Below are 23,217 nucleotides of genomic sequence, written 5' to 3'. Positions count from 1 at the left end.
GGAAGGAAACTTTAATATGGCCAATCAGACGACACCACGTCTCGGTCTTCTCATATTACTAATGCGAGTGCAATTTGTTAGAATGAAATAATAAAGGCACGTGCCACAGTATAAAAAAATAGACACTTATTGATTCGGATTGCAGTATGTGAGTCAGGTCAGTAGCTAACTTCTTTCAAAAATTGGCATGAATGACAAACATCAAGAAAACATACACATCAATATAACATTGCACGACATAGGCCTACAAACACATTTGTGAGACTGGAAGTTGCAGATTTGGTGAATTAAGATCAGATATTCGCATGATAAGGGCAAGATCGATTATGACAGTCGTTTTGAGATGCGCACAAGTGTCAAATTACAATGTACAGCAATAACAATAAACACTCAGTGTTGAATTCAGGAACTAGCTGGCTACGAGTATCTTTAACCAACCATTTTAATAATTATTTTGACAAGTCAGTGTGTATCGATGTGCAAGGCAACCACATGATTAATTTATACATGTTATGCCTTGCTGTCCATAAAGTTGGATAAGGCAACGGAAGAGCGCCAGCAAGCTATGTGGGTATGATGACGTCAAATTAACATGACAGTAGAAAACGCTAGAATAATGTTCCTCCAACGCAGTCATTTAGCCTTCCTAAACGGACATTGATATTGCAATATATTGTAAATTGTAAGTACTTACGTGACAAAAACAGCTCTGGTCTTGACTGTCAGGAGCATCTTCTTTGGAAGAATAATGGTTGTTGTACGTTTCGGTTTTGACTCTGTTGTGAAACCAAACCAGAACAAAGTCCCCAAATAAAAACCACAACAAAACCAGAAGTCCTGCGGATTGTATCGCGTTTTTTATCATCACTGATGCAAATGCAACGCGCCACGAAAGACAAAAACAAAGAAAAGTTTTTGAAATGTAGATGTCTAGTTGGCAGGCTAGCTAATGATGTGCTACTAGCTAGCTAGTGGTGCGCACTAGCAACAACAGCGGAGAAAAGCTGTCGTAATGAAACTGCTGGATAAATGAAAGACTCCAACCAAAGCTGACATCTGTACGACTGTATCCTCAGAAGTAACTTGTGAAAATGTCTTTAGTATCATCAGTAGTCGTTATAAATAATATTTACAAAGCCGAAAATAACAAGTTTTGCCATTTAAAAAAACAGTTGTCGAGCCAAGACGATTGAAAAAAATCGGCTACGGAAAGCAAAGAGGTACAGTGAAAATGTTTTTACTGCGTCTTTTACATCCTGTGAATGGGAAAAGCATTCATGTGACTTGTTATAATAGCCTAATGAAAATACACTGTAATTTGTGGCAGTGTCATTTCTGCAGCCCTAGCTGATGTATTGTCTGCATAGGCTTTTATTTTTACATAATTTTAAAATATTTTTTTCTCTAGTTAGGTTTTCCTTAGGACCTAAGCTTTAAAACATTGTCAGTGATAATTTGCACTGAGTTGGAGGAGATTGGCCAAAGAGACAATCTCAAGATCTCTGCATCAGACCCTCTTGGGGAAAAGCTGATTGGCTGCAAGTCTGTTTGGTGAAAGGAGGAAGATGCTGATCCCTCCTCAGAGAGTGGAGACTCTTCCTGGTCCTTTGCCATTTTTCCGAGGTGTGAGTAAGGAGGTCATCACTCTGAAGGAAGAAGGAGTTCCTGTAGAGCGACCTACAGCACTATGGGGAGGAAGGACTCCAGCAGAAGCCAGTCCAGGTCAGCCTCCCCCTGTCCAACCAGCTCGTCACAGAGGACACTCTGCTTGTGGCTGAAGTGGAGGACCATGGTGATGCAGATGAAAAGGAGATTGACCTAAAGCTCTCGGGCTGTGAGGCTTTCTCCACTGCAAAGCCAAAGTTCTCTGTCTGGAAGAGGTTCCACAACTACCTGAGGAAGAAGATGAGATCTTCCTCAGAGCAGACCCCCAAGGTGGAGAACCTGGACCAGGACTGGCTGCTGGATGCCTTACTGGCAGTTGTTTAAACTATTCTGCAAGAGCAAATAAAATACCATTATATTTTGCCTTGCACATATTAATAATAAAAATAAAGAAATTGGAATGACCTCATGTTTCTTTGACATTAGTTAAGATAAGACATAGATACAGTAGTTAAGTTATAAAGTTCAGCAGGTATTTATCACACACAAACCATAAAAAGGAAAAACCAACACAAAAAAACATATAAAAGAAAAACCAAGGAGAAAAATATAAATATAAAATTCCATAGTAATTTACTAACTAGCTTCAGATACCCATAGACTTCCAGTCATTGCGCTAACAATAGTTAGTTAGCATTGACTCAGGAAACGGACCTCTAACTTCCTTCATACTGGAAACAGAGACATACAAATGGTATTCACGAGTTCATCTGACTCTTGGAAACGAGATACAGGGCATCATTGCCAAAATTCTGAAGTTTCCCTTTAATTAAGGGGAGATTTTAGACTCTTGAAACACAGGTTCGAAACTCCGTTGATCACATTGTTGCTTCTTCCCTCGGACTCCAGGCTTCTCCCCCAAGTGTCCTCGCACACCAAGCCCAAAACACATACAGATCATGCTTGCCCAATGCCATGTGAGACCACTGGAGTGATCACTGCTGCCACCAGTGTAGCGGGATAAAGTGAGACTGCCCCAGGGACTCGGACAGTGGCTCCTACGATGCAGAGGCACGCACCTAATGGACTGTGCCACAGAAGCTCTGGGCAGAGGCAGTGTTGTGTTCGAGACCGATTCAAGACCAAGACCGGAGCAAATCAAGTCCGAGTTAAGACCAGAAAAATGTAAGTCCAATTCAAGACCATGATTGTCATTTTGTCAAATCACCACCATAATAAGAGATGTAAATGTCCAGTATTTCTGTGTTCATATTTCAGAACAACATATGGATTCTTTATACATTCAGAAGTTAAAAAATGCATGCTGAGGGAATAGAGCCACTCAAGAAATGATTACTAACTCAAACACAGTGGGGAACAATGGGCCTTCTATGCCTTCAGAGAAGGGCTAAGGATTTATAAAATAATTATTATAATAATGATAATTATATTATTATTTTCAATGATGCTCTGATTTAATCTCTTCAGTTTTTGTAGGAAAGGAAAGAGTTAACACTGACGCGAGAGAGAGAGACTTCCTGACAAAATGTGAAAAATATAAAACAATTAGAGAGTGTCATTTCCCCAAATTTGAAACCCTTATTCAATGTTTCAAATACCTCTCTGATGAGAGTAGGCTACCCGTCCTGTTGGGGGAGGACGCAGAGAGCTGTGGGTTGGCAGCGCACTACATTGCTGCCTACCATAAGTTGAGGGACAGTGTCTGACAGACCAATCAACCTGCCTGCACATGTCTTCTACTGTATGCTTATTGTTATTGTTCAATGTATGGTTATTTTGACCTTTGGTTACTGTTGTTACTGTTGTCCCGTTGACAATTTTGATTCTAATTTTTTCATTCATATTGTAAATATCCAAAATAAGCTTTGGCAATATGTACATTGTTACGTCATGCCAATAAAGCAAATTGAATTGAATTGAGAGAGAGAGTAAAAGAAAAAGATCCAATCACGATTTTTCTTTGCTGGTCTCTGGGGAGATAAATCTAGCTACCTAAGTCAGCCATTAGCTAGGCCATCAGAAGCTAGATAAAGGCATCTGCCATTTAACTGTATTAGAGCAACATTTGGAGTGACAGTGGAATCAACCAATCACATTTTGACTGAGTAAATAAAACCGAATAAAAACATCTGTTTTGTCCAGGACTGGAGTCTACACAGACGGTGCACTTTTGCCAATCAGAGCTTTCTACAAACAAGCCATTTGCCACATTGGCCTGCCATCATTCATTTTGAACTGGACTGTGTGTTTATAGGCAGTTGCAACAGTGTGACTTTAGATAATTAGAATGCATTAGCCAGAAGCCACAAATTACACCTGAATGGATTTCTGCAAATATGTAAATACCACAGGAGTCCTCTTACATTTGGGAACTTTACAGTCCTATTGATCAAACAACCAAGACAAGGTAGGCTCTCTCTCCCTCAGTAATGCACAACAAGATAAACAAATAATGCAAGCCAGAGCAAGATGAGCTAAAATCTAACAAAGGAACATTAGATAAACATTCTCAAACTTTTTGAGCTAGTTGACCATCAAAATTGCACTGATAAATGATGGAGAACTGTAGCCTCCTCATCCTTCTGCAGCTTGCCTGCCAATGCATGCTTGTCCCAACAAAGCACCCAAGCTCACTGGCTATAGCTGGCTAGTCTCCTAGCTAGCTACTTCCAGACACAAATGAGAGAACACCTCACTCTGACCCTTTTACTCAACGTAGCAGAGCTGGTTAGGCTGTTTTCATGTTATCTAGAGCGTGCTTGACTAACTATTGCTTTTTTTGCCTATGTTTACTGACCCTGTCATATTCAGCAGGTGTTGCGCATTTGTAAATTCATCAGTCGTTCTGTGCTAAATTGGAGTAGATAGCCAGAGTGAATTTTCAAACGCAAGATATACGCTAATTGTATAGCTGTCATTCAAGTTCTTGCTACCTAACCAAATGACACCTGCACCTCTAGCTGTGAATAGCCACCGGAAAAACGATATGAGGGGAAAAAGTCAGTCACTCCTCCAATGGCATGGCATCCTCCTAGCAGCTAGCTAGCTAGATACTCCAGCCTATTAGTCACGTTATGACAGACTTGTGATCATTGCCCTTGCTAGTTTGATTGTATTGACATTCCCAACCTTAGTTACATTTGTCCGTTTTTGTTCAGAATATTGAGTCATTGAAACTGAAACAGTGCATCCAGGATGCAGCAAACCATGTACCAGGCCAGCCGTGATTTACAAACGGATAGCAATAATTTTTGGACTACCAAGAAATGTATTGGCTTAGTGTATGTTATGGAACACAGGTTCTATTTAACTCAATTTTTAAAACCTCTTATAAAGTTGATTTTGTAGCATAAACTGGGAATTTGATATTTTTGACTGATATTATGATTGTCTGTTTGTTTCATATCTGCAAAGTAGTTAAAACGCTGAAGTACCACTTTAAACTTTAGGTCACCGGTTACTTTGTGTGCTAACTGTTAAATGTTTTTTTTGCAATGGGAAGTAATAGATGTTTATAGAAAAAAAAATATGCTTAAACCACATCAATGTGATTTGATGGGCCTGTCAGGGCTTGGTTTCCCTGTGGGTGGGCCTCTCCACCCAGGCCCATCCATGTCTCCGCCCCTGATGACAATTGCGCATCACAAATAGACTACTAACCAACATTTCGGACTAAACTTTTTCAATACCTGGTTTGCATAGCCATTGTTGCCTTAGTTAGCATTTACTGGTAGATAACATGAATTGAAACGTCTTTCTTACCCTACCGATGTTAAAACCAGTCGAGAGCTGCTCAGATTATATTCCGTTGGACTAGACTGTGTGAATATATTTCACGTGCTTTGCGATTGTGTAGGCTACTTTGTGCATGATTTCACAATTGTACTACGTAATTGATCAATCGTATACCTCCACCACGCTACTTTGATACGCATCAGTAGGGACTAAGAAGTGAGTATTGTTGATGATTCGTTATTAGAGAAATGAGACCAAGTCAATAGGCTGGACAGGGTGGAACAGTATTTAGTAAGACAGTTTATTCAGTGTGAAGATATCTGGCAAATCGTGCAGCACGGCTCCTTCTGTCTGACTCGTATGGAATCGTCGGAAGAGAGACCGCTCTAAACATTTCGTACAGATTATATAGGCAACAAGCAAAGTAGGTTGATCTTGTAGTCTGGCCTTACTATTGGTCGATCTGGGTCGTGGGTAGTCCTGTCCGGGCCTGATGTCGACGTTCCATTGGCTCTTCACACAGTTCTTTGTCTTAGTCTCATCCAAAAGCATCCATCCATGTGCGTTTGTTTTCACAGGGGCCTATTCATGGGGGAGGGGATGTGTGTGTGGGTCTATGGTTATTTATAAGGGTACAAAGTGTGGGGGTATAGTGGGGATGGGTGCATGTTGTGCCAAGTATAGCTTGTGTTGAGAAGTGGTTAAAACAAGTTACCAGTATCCATTACAATTTCTTACAGTATAAACAATGACCACTGAAAAAAAATATGGGTATAAGGCTTCAGGGCTCCCGAGTGGCGCAGCGGTCTAAGGCACTGCATCTGTGCTAGAGGCGTCACTGCAGACCCTGGTTCGATTCCAGGCTGTATCACAACCGGCCGTGATTGGGCGGCGCACAATTGGCCCAGCGACGTCCGTTTTAGGGTTTGGCCGGGGTAGGCCGTCATTGTAAATAAGAACGTGTTCTTAACTGACTTGCCTAGTTAAATAACAAATAAATATATACCTGCGTATACCCTCCAATAGATGGGTGCGCTGGTATTACGGTTGCTTTAAGAATCTCGAACCTGTCACACACTGAAGGCCTGCCTATAGGTTCGCCACTGCGCAAACATGTCTATAATAGATATAAAGGGGTTTAAGATATTCATGTTTCAAGAAAGGAGTATATATATTGGGCCTGGCGAAATTATGAAGCCTCACTGTCCGAGACCAAATGTATCCGACACCGAGCCAGTCAATATGTGGTCTCAAGACTGAGTACTACAACACTGGGCAGAGGCAGTAGAAACACTCACATACACTGTCACATTTATTTTTGAAATAACTTAAATACCTACACCAATATATTTCAGTGACAATCAGCTTGAATATTGTTCTTCTTTATCAATGTCACAAAAATTAACAATAGTTTTGAAAGGATTCATGTTCAGCATTCTACAAAGAAAAAAACAGGAGTACAGCCCTCCTTCACCCGTAGTGTGGTGGTATAAACTTGTATTACACCTAAACAGTAGTGCCTGGCAGATGTGTATTGTGTACACTCGAGTTGTGTGTAGCCTGTTGTAGCAAGCTAGCTAGCTACTTGGATGTGGAAACGTCTCATACAATCGTCGGGCGCCCACGTTACGATTGGTGATAGGTACTAGACGTCAAATGCGACAGTTAAGAGGATAGCTAGCTACCTTTCCCGGTTTTGCCAAATTCAACAAACAAGCGTTCATTAGCCACTTCCTGTATCACATCTGGTTGGTTTTGACCGCAGTCCAGCACAGTTAGCTAGCGTTAGCAAACTAGCTACAGGTAGCTATCTAGCTAATACGTCTAAAATTAAGCGAAGATTTAAGCAACTTCAATTCTAGAATATAGCTAGATGTTTGTCGTGTGTATTTTTGCATGTATTGTAAGACTACCTTGCGTAGCTTGCGAACTATTTAACGCTAGCTAACGTTAGAACGTTGTTGCAGTGGCTAGCTTTTTTTGTCCTTTCCAGTTTCGGCCACGATCGTCACATAAAGGCAATTTAAAAGATTGCCCCAACAATCGCAGCCTCATCCTGCCATGAGATCACCCTAACAATAAATATTGGGGTGAAGATGGCTGCAGAGCTCTTTCCCACCAAGAAGCTGGGCCCAGCATCCTCAACCAACACAGCTGTGCAGCAATACCAGGAGCAGAACCGGAATAACAACAACACCATTCACAGCTGCAACTGGCAAGGGCTCTATCCTACCATCCGAGAGAGGTAGGTGACCCTAGTAAGCAGTAGTTAAACTGGGAATCTAATGCCTTTTGAGGAGAGACGATGTGTACATTGAATAGATTTAAAATGGCCAAAGAAAACCAATTTCCTGGGTCTACCAGCTCATACATGCAGATACTGAAGTCTGAATGTGATGCCATTGACACTGTTTGCTAATCATATGACTCATGCGTTCACAGGAATTCAGTCATGTTCAACAATGAGTTGATGGCAGATGTTCACTTTGTCGTTGGCCCCCCAGGAGGGACTCAGCAAGTACCTGGGCACAAGGTAATCAGTCATCTTTAAACCTGTCCAACGTATGTGAGTAACTAACTGAGCAAGACCAAACACAACATGTTCAGACAGATTTATCTGTTGCGTCTGCTAAATGACCAAAATGTCAAATAAAATGCAATTGGCTGATATTTCTCCACACCAGCCTCTTTATGCTAAATCCTTTTGCAAATCTCTACATTTCTTACATAATTAATGTGTACATGTATATTCTCTCCACCTTCTGTCCCTTATCCATCCTCCCACCATAACTTGCTCCCTTTTCTTTGCTCCTCTTCTTTTTCTCATGTGACTCCCTATCTTCCATGTTGTCCCTCAGTATGTGCTGGCTGTGGGGAGTTCTGTGTTCCACGCCATGTTTTATGGTGAACTGGCAGAGGACAAGGAAGAGATCCGTATCCCTGATGTGGAGCCTCCCTCGTTCCTAGCCATGCTGAAGTAAGTGGCCGGCGCCTCCTGACATCTCATTAGATGCAGTCCCAGTGTTCATTGTACATTTCAGAATGTCGTATTCAGGTTAGAATGTCTTCCTTTGAATAGGCAGCAGACAATGCAAGGGCATGTGAACTTATAAAGTTAGCCTTCCCATAAATGAGAAGTTGAAGTGAACTTGTCAAGCCCTCATCTGACTCTCCCCACTCTGGTCTGGCAGGTACATCTACTGCGATGAGATCGACCTGTGTGCCGACACGGTCCTGGCTACGCTCTACGCCGCCAAGAAGTACATTGTGCCCCACCTGGCTCGGGCCTGCGTCAACTTCCTGGAGACGAGCCTGAGCGCCAAGAACGCTTGTGTGCTGCTATCCCAGAGCTGCCTGTTTGAGGAACCCGACCTAATGCAGCGCTGCTGGGAGGTGATCGACGCCCAAGCCGAGCTGGCGCTGCGCTCCGAGGGCTTCACAGACATCGACTCGGTGACTCTGGAGAGTATCCTGCGCCGCGAGACGCTCAACGCCAAGGAGATGGTGGTGTTCGAGGCGGCATTGAGCTGGGCCGAGGCCGAATGCCAGCGCCAGGACCTGACGCCCACCATTGAGAACAAAAGGCTGGCGCTGGGCAAGGCCATCTACCTGATCCGCATCCCCACCATGACGTTGGATGACTTCGCCAACGGTGCGGCACAGTCGGGTGTGCTGACGCTCAACGAGACCAATGACATCTTCCTGTGGTACACGGCCGCCAAGAAGCCTGAGCTGCTGTTCGCCAGCAAGTCGCGCAAGGGCCTGGCGCCACAGCGTTGCCACCGCTTCCAGTCGTGCGCCTACCGGAGCAACCAGTGGCGCTACCGGGGCCGTTGCGACAGCATCCAGTTCGCCGTGGACAAGCGAGTGTTCATCGCCGGCTTCGGCCTGTACGGCTCCAGCTGTGGCTCAGCAGAGTACAGCGCCAAGATTGAACTCAAGAGGCAGGGCGTGCCGCTGGGCCAGAGCCTCATCAAGTACTTTTCGGATGGCTCCAGCAGCACATTCCCAGTGTGGTTTGAATACCCTGTGCAGATCGAGCCCGACACATTCTACACGGCCAGCGTAGTGCTGGACGGCAACGAGCTCAGCTACTTTGGCCAGGAGGGCATGACTGAGGTGCAGTGTGGCAAGGTCACCTTCCAGTTCCAGTGCTCTTCAGACAGCACCAACGGTACAGGTGTGCAGGGGGGGCAAATCCCTGAGCTCATCTTTTACGCTTGAGGTGTCAAACGTGAGGGAAACGTAACACTCCTTCTTTACGGTCACAGTAAATGCACCCCTCCGGATGTTCAGAAAGCATAATCTCTTAACTAGGGCTTTAAAAGTGTACCTGGTTTGGAAAAAACAAACATCCAATTTATTGTGAGGGTTATTTAGTTCAATATTCAATTGCCTTATGAGTATGCCGGACCTAGTGTAGGACTGGGTTGAAATGACCAAAAAAAATCTTATTTTAAATGAAGGGTAGGCATTTGTTCACATTTAACTGTTTACTCATTTGTTTTACTGTTTATGACGCACAGTTCTCATTTAACAAGATTATTAGTGTTGTAGGTAGCTTTTTTTGTTTTTACTTCAATCATTCCTATAATTTTAAGGAAAACACTACAACTTCAATATAAGGTATTTCAACCTGTGCAAAAATCGACGTTACTGTAGAGGATACTTAGGGTATAATCAAATATTTTTGTAACTTGATAAATAGTTTAAACATTTTTGATGGTGCAATTTCTAAGATTTTCTATTGTTAATATTGTTACCTCTAAGTTTCCCCTTGGGTTTTCTGTGCGATTAATAAACTGAGAATAGACATCAAACGGAAATGTAAACCTGAGCTGAGGTTTAAGATACTTGAGTATGTTGCTGTCTGTGTTAGGCCCTTGTATGTATATAGCTAACTATTGTTTGCACTACTATTGGTCCTCTTTTCAAATGGGACAGCCTTTTTGTATCTTGCTTCCTTGTATACACTTTATTTTTGACCTTGTTTTCTCTGAAAAGCAGTATGAAGTGTCGCCGTGCTGTGAGTTTGACAGTGTCAATGGACCTATGAATGTGTACTGTTGTTGCATATCAAAAATAAAATGAACCAGTTCTGTAAAATTGTGTGAAGTCTTCTTTTAATATATAAGTATTTTAAAGGGCTCAGACTGGGGCTATAGAGCATGTTTGTATAATTTAGAGCAAATAAATACTATTCAGAGATCCATGAAACCACCATTTACTGTTGGCAGTCCCCCAGAACATGTTTTATACAAGTGTCTCAATGTTAATTAGCATTTTATACATTCAAACTATCTTCAACTTTGTGTTCCTGATTAGGCCTCTTGTAGAGTGATAGTTCAAAATAAAAGTGGGTAAGGCTTGTCTCAGGCATCTCACACACACACACCAACAGTCTCTTCATCACAAAGAGATAGTGTAGCGTAAGGCTGCTGCACATAGCTACTGGTTAAGAGTCCATAGCTTTTCACCCAGAAACGTAGTCCCCAATAGTCCAGTTAGAAAGGCCTACATTGTCTTCTGTTTCTTTCGTGCTTGAAACTGCTCTGTTTTGTTCTTAATAGACTTGATAAGCATGGACAGTCCGGGGTCCATTTTCTTGGTGGGTTCAGCCACCGCCTGGCCACTGGCATCTGTTTCCTGTTTCTTTGCTCCCACTACCTGTGTGGGCGACGCCTGTGAGCTCCTGAGCTCCTGGTCGCGCTGGCGCTCCTCCCTGAGGCGCTGCTTCTCGACCTGGATGCTCTGGGTGGCCTTGGTCTTCTTGTAGCCCGGGTCGGACGGGTCCAGGTTGTAGAGGTGGGAGGTAAACATTGCCTGGAAATGAGGGTCCTTCACGTCCACCTGTCAGAGAGAAGGGATGGAGGGGGTGTTGAGATTTCATTGAAGTCTACAAAAAAGCCTTGACCGTGAAACAAATTGTGCCACAGAAAAATGGTCCTTAAAGTTAATGAACTTTGGCAAAGTTGTATATGTACCAATTCCACCTTATTCCAGGTAATTTAACCTAAATCCCATATCAATGAGTGTATTCATGAAGCTTCTGATTTGAGACTTTTACGAAATCATTCATTGATGTCAATGGGAAACGATGGTAGGAAACAAGTCAAAATACAAGCTATTTCTTTGCCATGAAAAGAAACCAAAAGGTTGCTTCGACCTGGAAGTCGTCCTCCTCCAGACCCGTGTTGTCCTTCTTCAGAAGCTTCTTCCTCTTCTTTTTGCTCAGGTTCTGCTCGTCTACGATCTTGTCGTAGTTGAAGTGTTTGTGCTTGTCGTCGTCCTCGTCGTCCATGAGCAGGGCCATCTCAGCCTGTGGGTTAATGGAGAAATAAAATGGGTTACTTTTGATTAGCTTACTCACAAACCGTGTCAAGACATCTGTTCACAAAATAGAATGTGCAGACTTCTGAATACCAGTAACAGTATTACGTCCATTGCATTAGTGAATAAGAATGCTTTCAGCAACACGTCAGACACCTACCTTTTGTTTCTCCAACTCCTCCTTCTATTCAGGTGTCCTCTCCTCCACCTTTTTGTTTTTCTTGCTCTTTGCTTTCTTTTTCAGATCTGGGAGATTAGGAAAAAAAACAAGGCATGGTCATAAAAGCATATTGTGATACGTTTTACCGGTGCACTTGAGTAAATGTGGCAACTGATTGAGTAGGATTCATGACACAACTCACCTGTAGAACCAAGCTCTTCAGCAAAGAATGGGTCATCAAAGTCAACGTCTGGAGGAAGCGCATCGTCACTGAGGTCCGAATCATCTGATTCCTGAAGGAAAGAAAAGTCTGTCGCTCTCCAGTACAGTGTGTGTGAGACATTTAACAACAATCTTTAATCTAGTGATCTCACCTGCTTTCCTTTGGTCTTCTTCTCAATGAACTCTTCCCAGGGTGTCAGCTTGTCCTTTCCTTCTAGCTTCTCCTTCACCAACTGTTCAGTTGTCTCCTTCAGTCCTGAGGTGAGGAAGATGGTGTAATTATGAGGCTGCTTAGTGGTTGGTTGTGCCAAATAAATGCAATTTGTACTGACAAGAGTCAAAGTCAGACTATCCGACAAAAGGAAAAAGTTGTTCTGACATATGGGGAAAGTCGCACTGACATAATGAAAAGTTGCACTACTGACAATAAAAAAGTCAATCTGACACAGGGAAAAACATTTTTTGGCCCTACCTGGCACCCATGTGATCTCCATCTCCATGTCCTTGTCCTCCTCCTTCTTCTTGTCTTTCTCCTGGATGCTCTTCAGCATCTCTCTATCTGCTTGCCGCTGCTCTGCTTCCCTTTCCTGGCCTTCTTCTCCACCTCCTTGCTGGCCTCTTCTGGCTGTTTAACTAGGTGACCAAAGGGGAAATAAAAGTCAATGCAACACACATATGCAATAATCTACCAGCACAAAGAACAATAACCTTAAAGTGAGGTTTTGTTCTTCAGGTATACAGGTAGAAAGGTATTCTATAAAAGCAAATCAAAATCACTTCAAGTGTTGTTTTCTTCTTACCCTCTGGAAGCTCCTCTTCCTTCTCCATCTCCACTCCATCCTCATCATCTTCGCTGGAGGAGGCCAGGTAGGCGTTAAAATCCATCTGCAGCTGCTCGTCCTTGTTGAACTTCCTGTTCATGGCAGTGACACGCTCGTGGTCCGTCTCGTCCCAGGTCAACTCCACCTGGGGTGGAAAACACACAATAAGTCAGAAATGTAAACAACCTGAAATTAACTACAGTCCTTTCTCAAGTAAAGAAGATGATAGGACTAGGGGGAAATGTACGAGATCCCAAAATTCAGCCCAAAAAATAATAATCTACTAATTTCAATCTGAACAATTCATACTTATTTATTCTGAACAAAAATATAAAACGCAACATGTAAAGTGTTGGTCACATGTTTCACGAGCTGAAAAAAAAGGTCCCAGAAATGTTCCATACGCACAAAAAGCTTATTTCACTAACATTTTTGGCACAAATTTGTTTACATCCTTGTTAGTGAGCATTTCTATTTTGCCAAGATAATCCATGCACCTGACAGGTGGTAAACCTGGGACCGAACATGGAGGAATTAATGCTATGACCATAAGAGTTTATTAGACGGAGTGTGCCTAACCTTTGACGTGGCTGCTGCTGTGGAGGTGAAGAGCTTGGGGGTGTAGGCAGACAGGTACACGTCTGTGGCCAAGTCCTTTGGCTCCTCGTCAAACGTCACATCATCAGGGATAAACCTGTTCCCACGGAAGGGAGGGACCACCACAACAGTTAGCATGGGAGTATAGCGTCATCCTAATGTTTAGAATGAACCAGCAGCACAGATAATGGTATCATGCTAATAAGTAGTTAGCATGTGCAATACCTTGATGTACGATGATATACTGGTAATATATTAAGCAAGGATGAGATTCATCACTATGTATGCTATTATTTTATTCTATGTAGTGATAAGATGTTGTGTACATCCACCTCTCTTTTGAGGACAGCTCCATTACCATGCTTTACGTTATCAAGTTATACATTCTATTACACCAGTGTACACTTCAGTATAAATGAGTGTCTGTCTATTTCCTCACCGGAGGTCCAGGATGGAGCAGCTGCTCTCGTACTCAAAACTGTCACACTCCTGGTGGATTTTAGCGGCTGTGTCGAGCGATTCGCACTCCACCACCGCATAGTAGTACTTCAGCCTCTTGAACTGGTAGTCCCGCATCTTCTCTCTGTAAATCCTACAATACACACACACACACACACACACACACACACACACACACACACACACACACACACACACACACACACACACACACACACACACACACACACACACACACACACACACACACACACACACACACACACACACACACACACACAAATACCAATTCTCTGGTTCATTTTTGGTTGAACAATACAGGGAGGATAGGGAAGTGTTAATGGGGTAGCTAGATCATACTTCTCCTCCTCTGTGTCTTTGTCCGGATCCTCCGGCAGGGCCATCAGCTCCAGGGGACTCTGGGTCTGTTCCTGCTGAACCCACTCCTTCCCAAACTCTGAGGGGTAGATCTAAACAAACACACAGTGTTAAACACTGTGCACAATTGGCATAGCGTCGTCCGGGTTAGGGAGGGTTTGGCCGGTAGGGATATCCATGTCTCAGTATGTAAATGTAATAAAATGTATGCACTCTACTGTAAGTCGCTCTGGATAAGAGCGTCTGCTAAATGACTAAAATGTAAAATGTAAATGTAAACATACACAACATTTGTGACTTGGTCTGGTGAAGCAGTGTCACATCTATCATAATTTAGTGACAGCCAATAGACAAATGAATGGAGCCTTACCTTCACAGAGAGCACAACCCCTCCTTTAGGCTTGAAGGAGTTAAACAGAGCCAGCAGGTCCTTGGCTTTCATCCGGTCCCAATCCATGTTACACACGGCAAGCCTGTTGTAGGAAAAAAAACGACAACATTGGATCATGCAATTTCTTATATCATTTTAGATGATGAAAGGAAATGAGTAGAAGAAGTCCCTCTGGACAATTGAGACACAGCCTTAGACCTCACCTCCTCGCTCCGCGGCGCGTCCTTGCACAGCTCGCCCCAGTCGTGCTGGATCTCCTCCTCCTCGCGTTTCAAGATGGCCTCCACGTCATCATCGTCGTCCTCGTCCGAGCTGGTCTCCACATTGCCTTTCCCCCTGGCCAGATCTGGCCCACTGCCGTCACTGTCCTCATCTAACTCTGAACCGGACTCGTCCTCGGAGCCAGTCTCCATGTCACTCTCCACATCTGCTTCATCTTTGTCCTCATCTTCGTCATCCTCACTGCCGTCTGAGATGATGGCCGCCTGGTCCACATTGTCCCCCTCAACGTGAGGCACCTTGTCATCTTCCTCTTCGTCATCTGTAAAAACAGCATGTATTGATGGCAACAACAAACTTCAAAACAATGCATAGATTGTATGAGCATATACTGTATATAAAAAATAAGGTGTTTCTGTTTTTTTTTTATACATTCGCAACAATTTCTGAAAACCTGTTTTCACTTTGTCATTATGGGGAATTTTGTGTAGATTGTTGAGGATTTTTTATTTAATACATTTTACAATAAGGCTGTAACGTAACAAAATGTGGAAAAAGGGAAGGGGTGTGAATACTTTCCGAATGCACTGTATAAAGTCTCCCCTTTGCTGCAGCAGCTTTGCTAGGACTGAGCAAGCAGGTCAAAGGAAAAACCATCCTCATCATCTCTAGAGCTATATCTTTATGCATGTCTTCAATCCAACTCATCGCCCAATGTTAATTTTAAAAATTGTACTGACTACGCACACTCACAGGACTATACATACTCACACTACCACACACATACTTTATTTGCTCACACACACACACACACACACACAAAATCATCATATATGCTGCTGCTACTCTGTTTATCGTATATCCTCATGCCTAGTCCCCTTATACCTATACATAGACCCTTTTCTAGTACACGACACATTGATGTCACGGAAAGCCATCGCCATCTGCGCCCATTCAACATAGCTTAGATTGACGTATTCTTCACAAAATAACTTTTTGGGGTTCTCATACTCGTACAATGATGTTTTGATTCTTGCATGAACAGTCACTAAGATTATATTTGGTTGTGATCTTTGCAAAAATAACTATTTGGGATGCAGCAGTTGTTAGCTAGAATGCTAACGCTCATTGATATAGGCTGTAGCAACAGCTGCATTGTCGGAACTAGAAGCACAAGCATTTCGTTACACTCGCATTAACATCTGCTAACCATGTGTATGTGACAAATAAAATTTGAAGAGCTAGCCAAAGAGCCATTTTACTGGTTGAAGTTAAAGTGTTTTTTTAAAGTATAATGCAGTTGATTTGCGATGATGACACAAACATTATATTAAGCGGGACGTTCATACGAGCCTTAAAATCCAATTACAATCCAAAAGTAGTGTGAAATGCACTCATAAGCAACATGTAAATAGAGTTTTTTTTTGATGGTGTTCTATAAGAGCTCCCCCTTGTTCTGCCACCAACTTGCGCGCATAGTCCTCCTGCGGCAATGTTTGTAAACACAGAAAGGGGTCTATATCTACCCCATGACATTGTAAATATGGTATTGGCACTTACCCTGTATATAGCTTACTTACTTTCTTGTACTCTTCGTCTTATTTCTTGTGTGCTTTTGTTCTACTTTACTTTATAGTACTACTGTCACGAATCCCGCTTCCTGAGTCTGGGTTTGCCTATGTGTCTGTCCTGGAGTGTGTTTCAGGTGTCCTGGAACGCACCCTGTCTGGTTGCCGGGCGAATTAGCTCATTGGGAGATTGATTTCACCCGCACCTGTTTCCCGTCAGTAATCTGCACACCTGTCCTGATCATCATCTCTACCCTTCAAAAGCTCTGACCTGACTTCCATTCCCTGCCGGATCGTTAGCCATGAACAGTATGTTGTGCCTGAGTACCAGACTCCAGTTGGATAGAATTTGTTTTGTTGTTTTCATTTACGTATTGCTTGCCTTGAACTTACCTCCGTTTGTTTTGTCTTCAGTTACTCACCTGGATCATTCACTCCATTCCCGCCTGGTTGACAGAGGATTCTGCTACTACATTGGATTCACCTATTTCCTCTCATCTACTCACCACCGCTGCCCGCTACGCCATCTGGATATATCTACCTTTTCACATTTCACTGTAAATAAATACTTACCTTCTTCCTACGCTCCTTGTCCTGGTCTGCTTCTGGGTTCGATCTTGAAAGATCGTGACAGAACGATCCGGCCAGTAATGAACCCAGCGGACCTGGACTCCGTTTGCCATGCCATTACCCTGCAGGAGAAGAAATTGGGACAACACAATACGGCGCTACAGGAGATAGCGAGTTCGATCCAGAATTTATCTGCTAGCTTGACACAAGTCCAGGATCAGCTCAGTTTGCAGGTGATTCATTCACCACCGGTTTCACCCATCTCACCTGCCGTGTCTGAAGCGGTTCCATTTCGTGAACCCAAGGTACCGACGCCTGATAAATATGAAGGGGATTTGGGAAAATGCCGTTCGTTTCTTATGCAGTGTGGGTTAGTGTTTGATCTACAGCCCCATTCTTACGCCACTGACAAGGCTAGGATAGCCTTGGTTATTGAACTGTTGCGTGGAAGAGCTCTGGAATGGGCTTCAGCCGTTTGGGAACGACAGGGAACCTGCACGGCTTCATATCAGGAGTTCACGGGAGAGATGAGGAAGCTTTTTGATCATCCAGTCCGAGGTAAGGACGCAGCTAAACGTTTGTTCTCTCTTCGCCAAGGAGATCGCAGTGTGGCAGATTTTATGATTGAGTTCAGGACATTGGCTGTGGAGAGTGGTTGGAATGAGGAGTCACTACAAGCGGTTTTTTACAAGGGGTTGTCAGATGAACTTAAGGATGAGCTGATTTCTTATCCAGAGCCTAGTGACTTAGACAGCTTGGTCGCTTTATCTATTCGGGTTGATAATAGAGTCCGAGAGAGGAGGGAGAAGCAGTGGGGTCTATCCAATCAATCTGTAACTCGGTTACCATTCGGTTCAGGAGGTGAACCAGGACGTATTGATCGTTATTCTCCACACGGGATTAGTGGAGGAGTCTTGCCACCAGATTCTGAACCAATGCAAGTGGGGCGACACGGGCTAACTAAGGAGGAGCGCCAACGTAGACGTGAGACCAATAGCTCTTTCTACTGTGATAGATCGGGACATTACAACTCCGCTTGTCCACAGCGCCCGTTAAACTGCCCGGCTCGCTAAATTTGGGAGGAATTTTAGCGAGCCAGTTTCAATCTCTCAAGGATCTTGTCAGACCCCGTTTTCCTGCGACCCTTATGAATAAGGATCAGAGTTTTGACCTGAACGCTTTTATCGATTCAGGTGCCAATGGCAACTTTATGGATGCCGACTTGGTGGAACAGCTGGGGCTTTCCAAGGAGCAATTGCCGGAAGCCATTGAAGCAACCACTCTGAACGGCAGTAGTCTGGCACGGATCACTATGAGGACTGAACCGGTTAAGATGTTGGTGTCGGGAAATCATTCAGAGTTTATCTCTTTCTTCATTTTGTCCTCGCCCCATGTTCCTCTGGTTCTTGGTTACCCCTGGCTGAAGGAACACAATCCCTCGTTTGATTGGGTGACAGGGAAGGTAACTAGTTGGAACATTGAGTGTCATGCTAACTGCCTTAGGACTGCCTGTTCTCCTGCTGTTTCCAGTCAGGTCAGTGACTCTGCTCCTCCTGATTTGTCCCTGGTTCCAGAAACATATCACGAGTTGGGTGAGGTATTCAGTAAACAGAAGGCTCTGTCTCTTCCTCCCCACCGACCTTATGATTGTGCGATTAATCTGTTTCCTGGATCTGCCTTTCCCAAGGGACGGTTATACAGTATCTCTCGACCGGAACGTGAGGCCTTGGAGACCTACATCAAGGAGTCTCTAGCTACAGGTCTCATTCGGCCATCGTCATCACCTTTGGGAGCAGGATTTTTTTTTGTGAGCAAGAAGGATGGTTCTCTTCGACCGTGTATTGATTATCGGGGTTTGAATGAGATTACGGTTAAGAACAAGTATCCCCTGCCCTTGATGAGCTCGGCTTTCGATTCCTTACAGGGTGCTACGGTTTTTACGAAGCTTGATTTACGTAATGCTTATCATTTGGTTCGGATCAAGGAGGGGGACGAGTGGTTGACTGGGTTCAATACTCCGATGGGACATTTTGAGTACCAGGTGATGCCGTTTGGACTGACCAACGCTCCGGCGGTGTTCCAAAGTATGGTGAATGACGTTTTGAGAGATATGATTGGTATTTTTGTGTTCGTTTACCTGGATGATATCCTCATCTTCTCAAAGGAGCTTTCTAGCCACGTTCTGCATGTCAAGCAGGTCCTGCAGCGGTTATTGGAGAACAGTCTGTTCGTGAAGGCGGAGAAGTGTGATTTTCACGCCCATACAACGTCCTTCCTCGGGTACATCATATCCAGGGGAGAGATCAAGATGGACCAAGAGAAGGTTCGGGATTGGGTCCAGCCCGGTACAAGATTGCAGCTCCAGAGATTCCTGGGGTTTGCGAATTTTTATCGGAGGTTTATCCGTGACTACAGCCGGGTGGCTGCACCTTTAACTGCCCTGACGTCTTGCACCAGAAAGTTCTGTTGGACTCCTGAGGCAGACCGAGCATTTCTGGACTTGAAGAGCCGATTCACCAACGCCCCGATTCTCTCTCAACCTGACACTTCCCGTCAGTTCGTTGTGGAAGTGGATGCTTCTGATGTGGGTGTGGGCGCCATCCTGTCCCAGCGTAGCTCCACTGACGGTAAACTCCATCCCTGCGCTTTCTACTCTGGTCGTCTTTCTCCAGCTGAAAGAAACTACGATGTGGGTAACCGGGAGCTTCTCGCTGTGAAGCTTGCCTTGGAGGAGTGGCGGCACTGGTTGGAGGGAGCGGAGCAACCGTTTGTGGTCTGGACTGACCACAAGAATCTGGCTTACGTACAATCGGCTAAACGTCTCAACGCCCGTCAGGCTAGGTGGGCCTTGTTTTTTGGACGTTTCAATTTTTCCCTGACGTTCCGACCTGGGTCTAAGAACGGGAAGGCGGACGCCCTGTCCCGGATGTTCTCTAAGACGGAGGAGAGTGGGGTCAAGACTGAGACGATTCTTCCCCAGAATGTTGTCGTGGGAGCCGTTACATGGAGGATAGAGGAGGATGTGATGGCGGCCCTTCGGACGCAGCCCGGCCCCGGTAACGGTCCACCCGGTCGGTTGTTCGTACCCGAGTCGGTCCGTTCTGCTGTCCTTCAGTGGTCCCACGCCAGCAAGATAGCTTGTCACCCTGGCGTTGCTCGGACTATGGCACTACTGCGCAGACGTTTTTGGTGGCCTGCCATGGGAGAAGATACCCGGAGGTTTGTTGCCGCATGTCCTGTTTGTGCCCAGAACAAGAGTACCAATCGGCCCAGCTCTGGGCTTCTTCACCCCCTACCTATTCCTCGGCGACCTTGGTCGCATCTGGCCCTGGATTTTGTCACGGGATTGCCCCCTTCTGTTGGGAACACGGTCATTCTGACCATTGTGGACAGATTCAGCAAGTTTGCTCATTTTGTTCCTCTCTCCAAGCTTCCATCGGCTACGGAGACGTCCGAGATCCTGGTCAGGGAGGTTTTCAGGGTTCACGGATTGCCCAGTGACATTGTGTCTGACCGTGGTCCTCAGTTTACCTCTGCTGTCTGGAAATCCTTCTGTTTGGCCATTGGAGCTACAGTCAGTCTCACTTCTGGATTTCACCCACAATCTAATGGTCAAGCGGAGAGAGCCAACCAGAAGATGGAGTCCACGCTGCGTTGTCTTGTCTCCTCTGATCCCACCTCTTGGTCATCTCAATTACCCTGGGTTGAGTATGCCCATAATACCCTTCCTTCATCTGCCACTGGGATGTCCCCCTTCCAATGCCTTTACGGATACCAACCTCCTTTGTTTCCTTCTCAGGAGAGGGATCTCTCGGTTCCCTCTGTCCAGACCCATATTCGTCGTTGCCACCGGACCTGGCATCGGGCCAGGAAGGCTCTCCTTAGAGTTTCTGACCGGTATCAGATACAGGCGAACCGTCGCCGTATTCCTGCCCCAGCTTATACGGTTGGAGATAAGGTTTGGTTGGCTACACGGGATCTTCCTCTACGGACGGAGTCAAGGAAGTTGTCACCTAAGTTCATTGGTCCGTTTGTAGTGGAGAGAATCATAAATCCTGTGGTGGTTCGACTCAAGTTGCCTGCAACACTTAGAGTGCATCCCACTTTTCATGTCTCCTGTCTCAAGCCGGTTCACCTCAGTCCTCTGTTGCCTCCTCCTCCTCGTCCTCCTCCTCCTCGGATGATCGGAGGTGGTCCTGTCTACACGGTGCGCCGCATCATGGACTCCAGACGGCGGGGTCGAGGGTACCAGTTTCTAGTGGACTGGGAAGGATATGGTCCAGAGGAGAGGAGTTGGATTCCTCGGCGACAGATTCTGGATGACGACCTGATTCGTGACTTCTACCGCCTCCATCCTGGCGCTCCAGGTAGTCCGCCCGGTGGCGTTCGTCGGAGGGGGGGTACTGTCACGAATCCCGCTTCCTGAGTCTGGGTTTGCCTATGTGTCTGTCCTGGAGTGTGTTTCAGGTGTCCTGGAACGCACCCTGTCTGGTTGCTGGGCGAATTAGCTCATTGGGAGATTGATTTCACCCGCACCTGTTTCCCGTCAGTAATCTGCACACCTGTCCTGATCATCATCTCTACCCTTCAAAAGCTCTGACCTGACTTCCATTCCCTGCCGGATCGTTAGCCATGAACAGTATGTTGTGCCTGAGTACCAGACTCCAGTTGGATAGAATTTGTTTTGTTGTTTTCATTTACGTATTGCTTGCCTTGAACTTACCTCCGTTTGTTTTGTCTTCAGTTACTCACCTGGATCATTCACTCCATTCCCGCCTGGTTGACAGAGGATTCTGCTACTACATTGGATTCACCTATTTCCTCTCATCTACTCACCACCGCTGCCCGCTACGCCATCTGGATATATCTACCTTTTCACATTTCACTGTAAATAAATACTTACCTTCTTCCTACGCTCCTTGTCCTGGTCTGCTTCTGGGTTCGATCTTGAAAGATCGTGACAACTACTGATATTGATTACTGCATTGTTGGGAAAAAGCTTTCAAGAAAGGCATTTCACTGTACTTGTGCACGTGACAATACAACTTCAAACATTTGTTTTTAACACATTTGCTTTAGCACAGGCCCTGAGGTGTAATTGATGTTATGGGTCATAAGGTCATACAATAAGGTCCCCTCTTCTACTTACCCTCCTCACACAGTCTGACTCCTCTGATAGGCTGGTCTCCTTTACGTCCACTCTTTATTGACTGTGAATCTTTTCCTTTCTTCAGAGGCTTTTTGGGCTCATCCACTACCTTAACCTCTCCCTCCCCAGAGTCCAACTTTGCTTTTGTCTTTTTCTTCTCTTTATCCTTTCCATCCTCCTTTTCCTCCTCAGAGTCAGAGAGATTGTAGAAACGTTTCAGGTCCTCGGAGGAGGTGTGGTTGACGGGTCGGCCGCGTTTGTCGACCGTGTACTTGAGCTTGAAGCGATCGCCGTGGAACATCGACTGGAAGCGCTTGTCAATCTTGATTTTGTGCTCTTTCTCTGGCATTTCCCAGAAGCGTGGGTCCCTTTTCACTTTTTGGAAGCGGTCATCGCCGCTTTGGCCCTTTTCGGAAGCCATGATGACTAAGTCGTCGGAGGAGTATCTGTAGAGAGGACAGACAGTTTGTCAATGGAAGTTATTAGATAACATGGAAGGTAATGTTGCACAAGATCAGAGATTAAGAAAGAAAACAATATGAGTTATTATCCTTTCTACATACACACTACCCTCTTACTTACTAATGCTATCATACTTGTCGTAACAACCAAGAACAGCCTACCTCACATGTAAGCTTATTAGAGCAATTCTTGTGCTCAGTACTCAATTCTGATTATGCAGATCTATTGATATCCAAACTGAACTGAATAGAAGTATTAAATACTGCAGATCAGAAGCTAGTACTGCAGCCTTCCGCTATTTACTTTTGAAGCGCATAAATGTAAAATCTCTAGCGAGCTACTCTAACTACAGTAAGAGATGGTAGATTTGCTCCAGTCTATTGATATCCACCAAAGAAATATATGAAAGTAACTAGCTAGGGACAATTCCATGGTAACGGAATTATGCGGAGTCTCCTATTTTTCACTTTAAAGTGTATGCTAAACAAAAAGCATTGATTTCAAAGCATAAACTATGCACAATGACTACT

The 23,217-nt window shown here is 44.6% G+C and overlaps 2 protein-coding genes and 1 pseudogene across 4 annotated transcripts in view; 1 reads left to right on the top strand and 2 right to left on the bottom strand.

Annotated features, from left to right (window-relative positions):
• The window catches only part of LOC120032387 (ERO1-like protein beta), a 35,544-nt gene extending 34,343 nt beyond the window's left edge, over positions 1 to 1,201 (bottom strand). The window contains exon 1 of the mRNA XM_038978461.1: positions 695 to 1,201. Within this exon, the coding sequence (XP_038834389.1) occupies positions 695 to 865 (171 nt within the window). The 5' untranslated portion in view covers positions 866 to 1,201. The remainder of the gene's footprint in view (positions 1 to 694) is intronic.
• On the top strand, positions 45 to 10,461 carry LOC120032388 (BTB/POZ domain-containing protein 3). Of its 3 annotated transcripts, none has more exons than XM_038978465.1 (6): positions 45 to 157; positions 2,515 to 2,790; positions 7,355 to 7,606; positions 7,804 to 7,894; positions 8,220 to 8,338; positions 8,553 to 10,461. In XM_038978465.1, the coding sequence occupies exons 3-6, from the start codon at positions 7,458 to 7,460 to the stop codon at positions 9,583 to 9,585; spliced, it is 1,392 nt and encodes a 463-aa protein (XP_038834393.1). In that variant the 5' UTR covers positions 45 to 157; positions 2,515 to 2,790; positions 7,355 to 7,457; the 3' UTR covers positions 9,586 to 10,461. The 3 variants fall into 3 exon arrangements, with proteins under 3 accessions (XP_038834393.1, XP_038834395.1, XP_038834394.1); XM_038978467.1 differs by having other exon boundaries at positions 7,329 to 7,606; XM_038978466.1 differs by lacking the exon at positions 45 to 157 and adding an exon at positions 172 to 682.
• Positions 10,462 to 10,511: 50 nt separating this feature from the next.
• LOC120032821 lies at positions 10,512 to 22,646 on the bottom strand (annotated as a pseudogene).
• Positions 22,647 to 23,217: the final 571 nt, after the last annotated feature.

The sequence above is a fragment of the Salvelinus namaycush genome, chromosome 39 (genome assembly GCF_016432855.1).
Source record: "Salvelinus namaycush isolate Seneca chromosome 39, SaNama_1.0, whole genome shotgun sequence".
Lineage (NCBI taxonomy): Eukaryota > Metazoa > Chordata > Actinopteri > Salmoniformes > Salmonidae > Salvelinus > Salvelinus namaycush.
The sequence above is the reverse complement of the archived record's forward strand: the minus strand, read 5'-3'. Positions and strand labels throughout refer to the sequence as shown.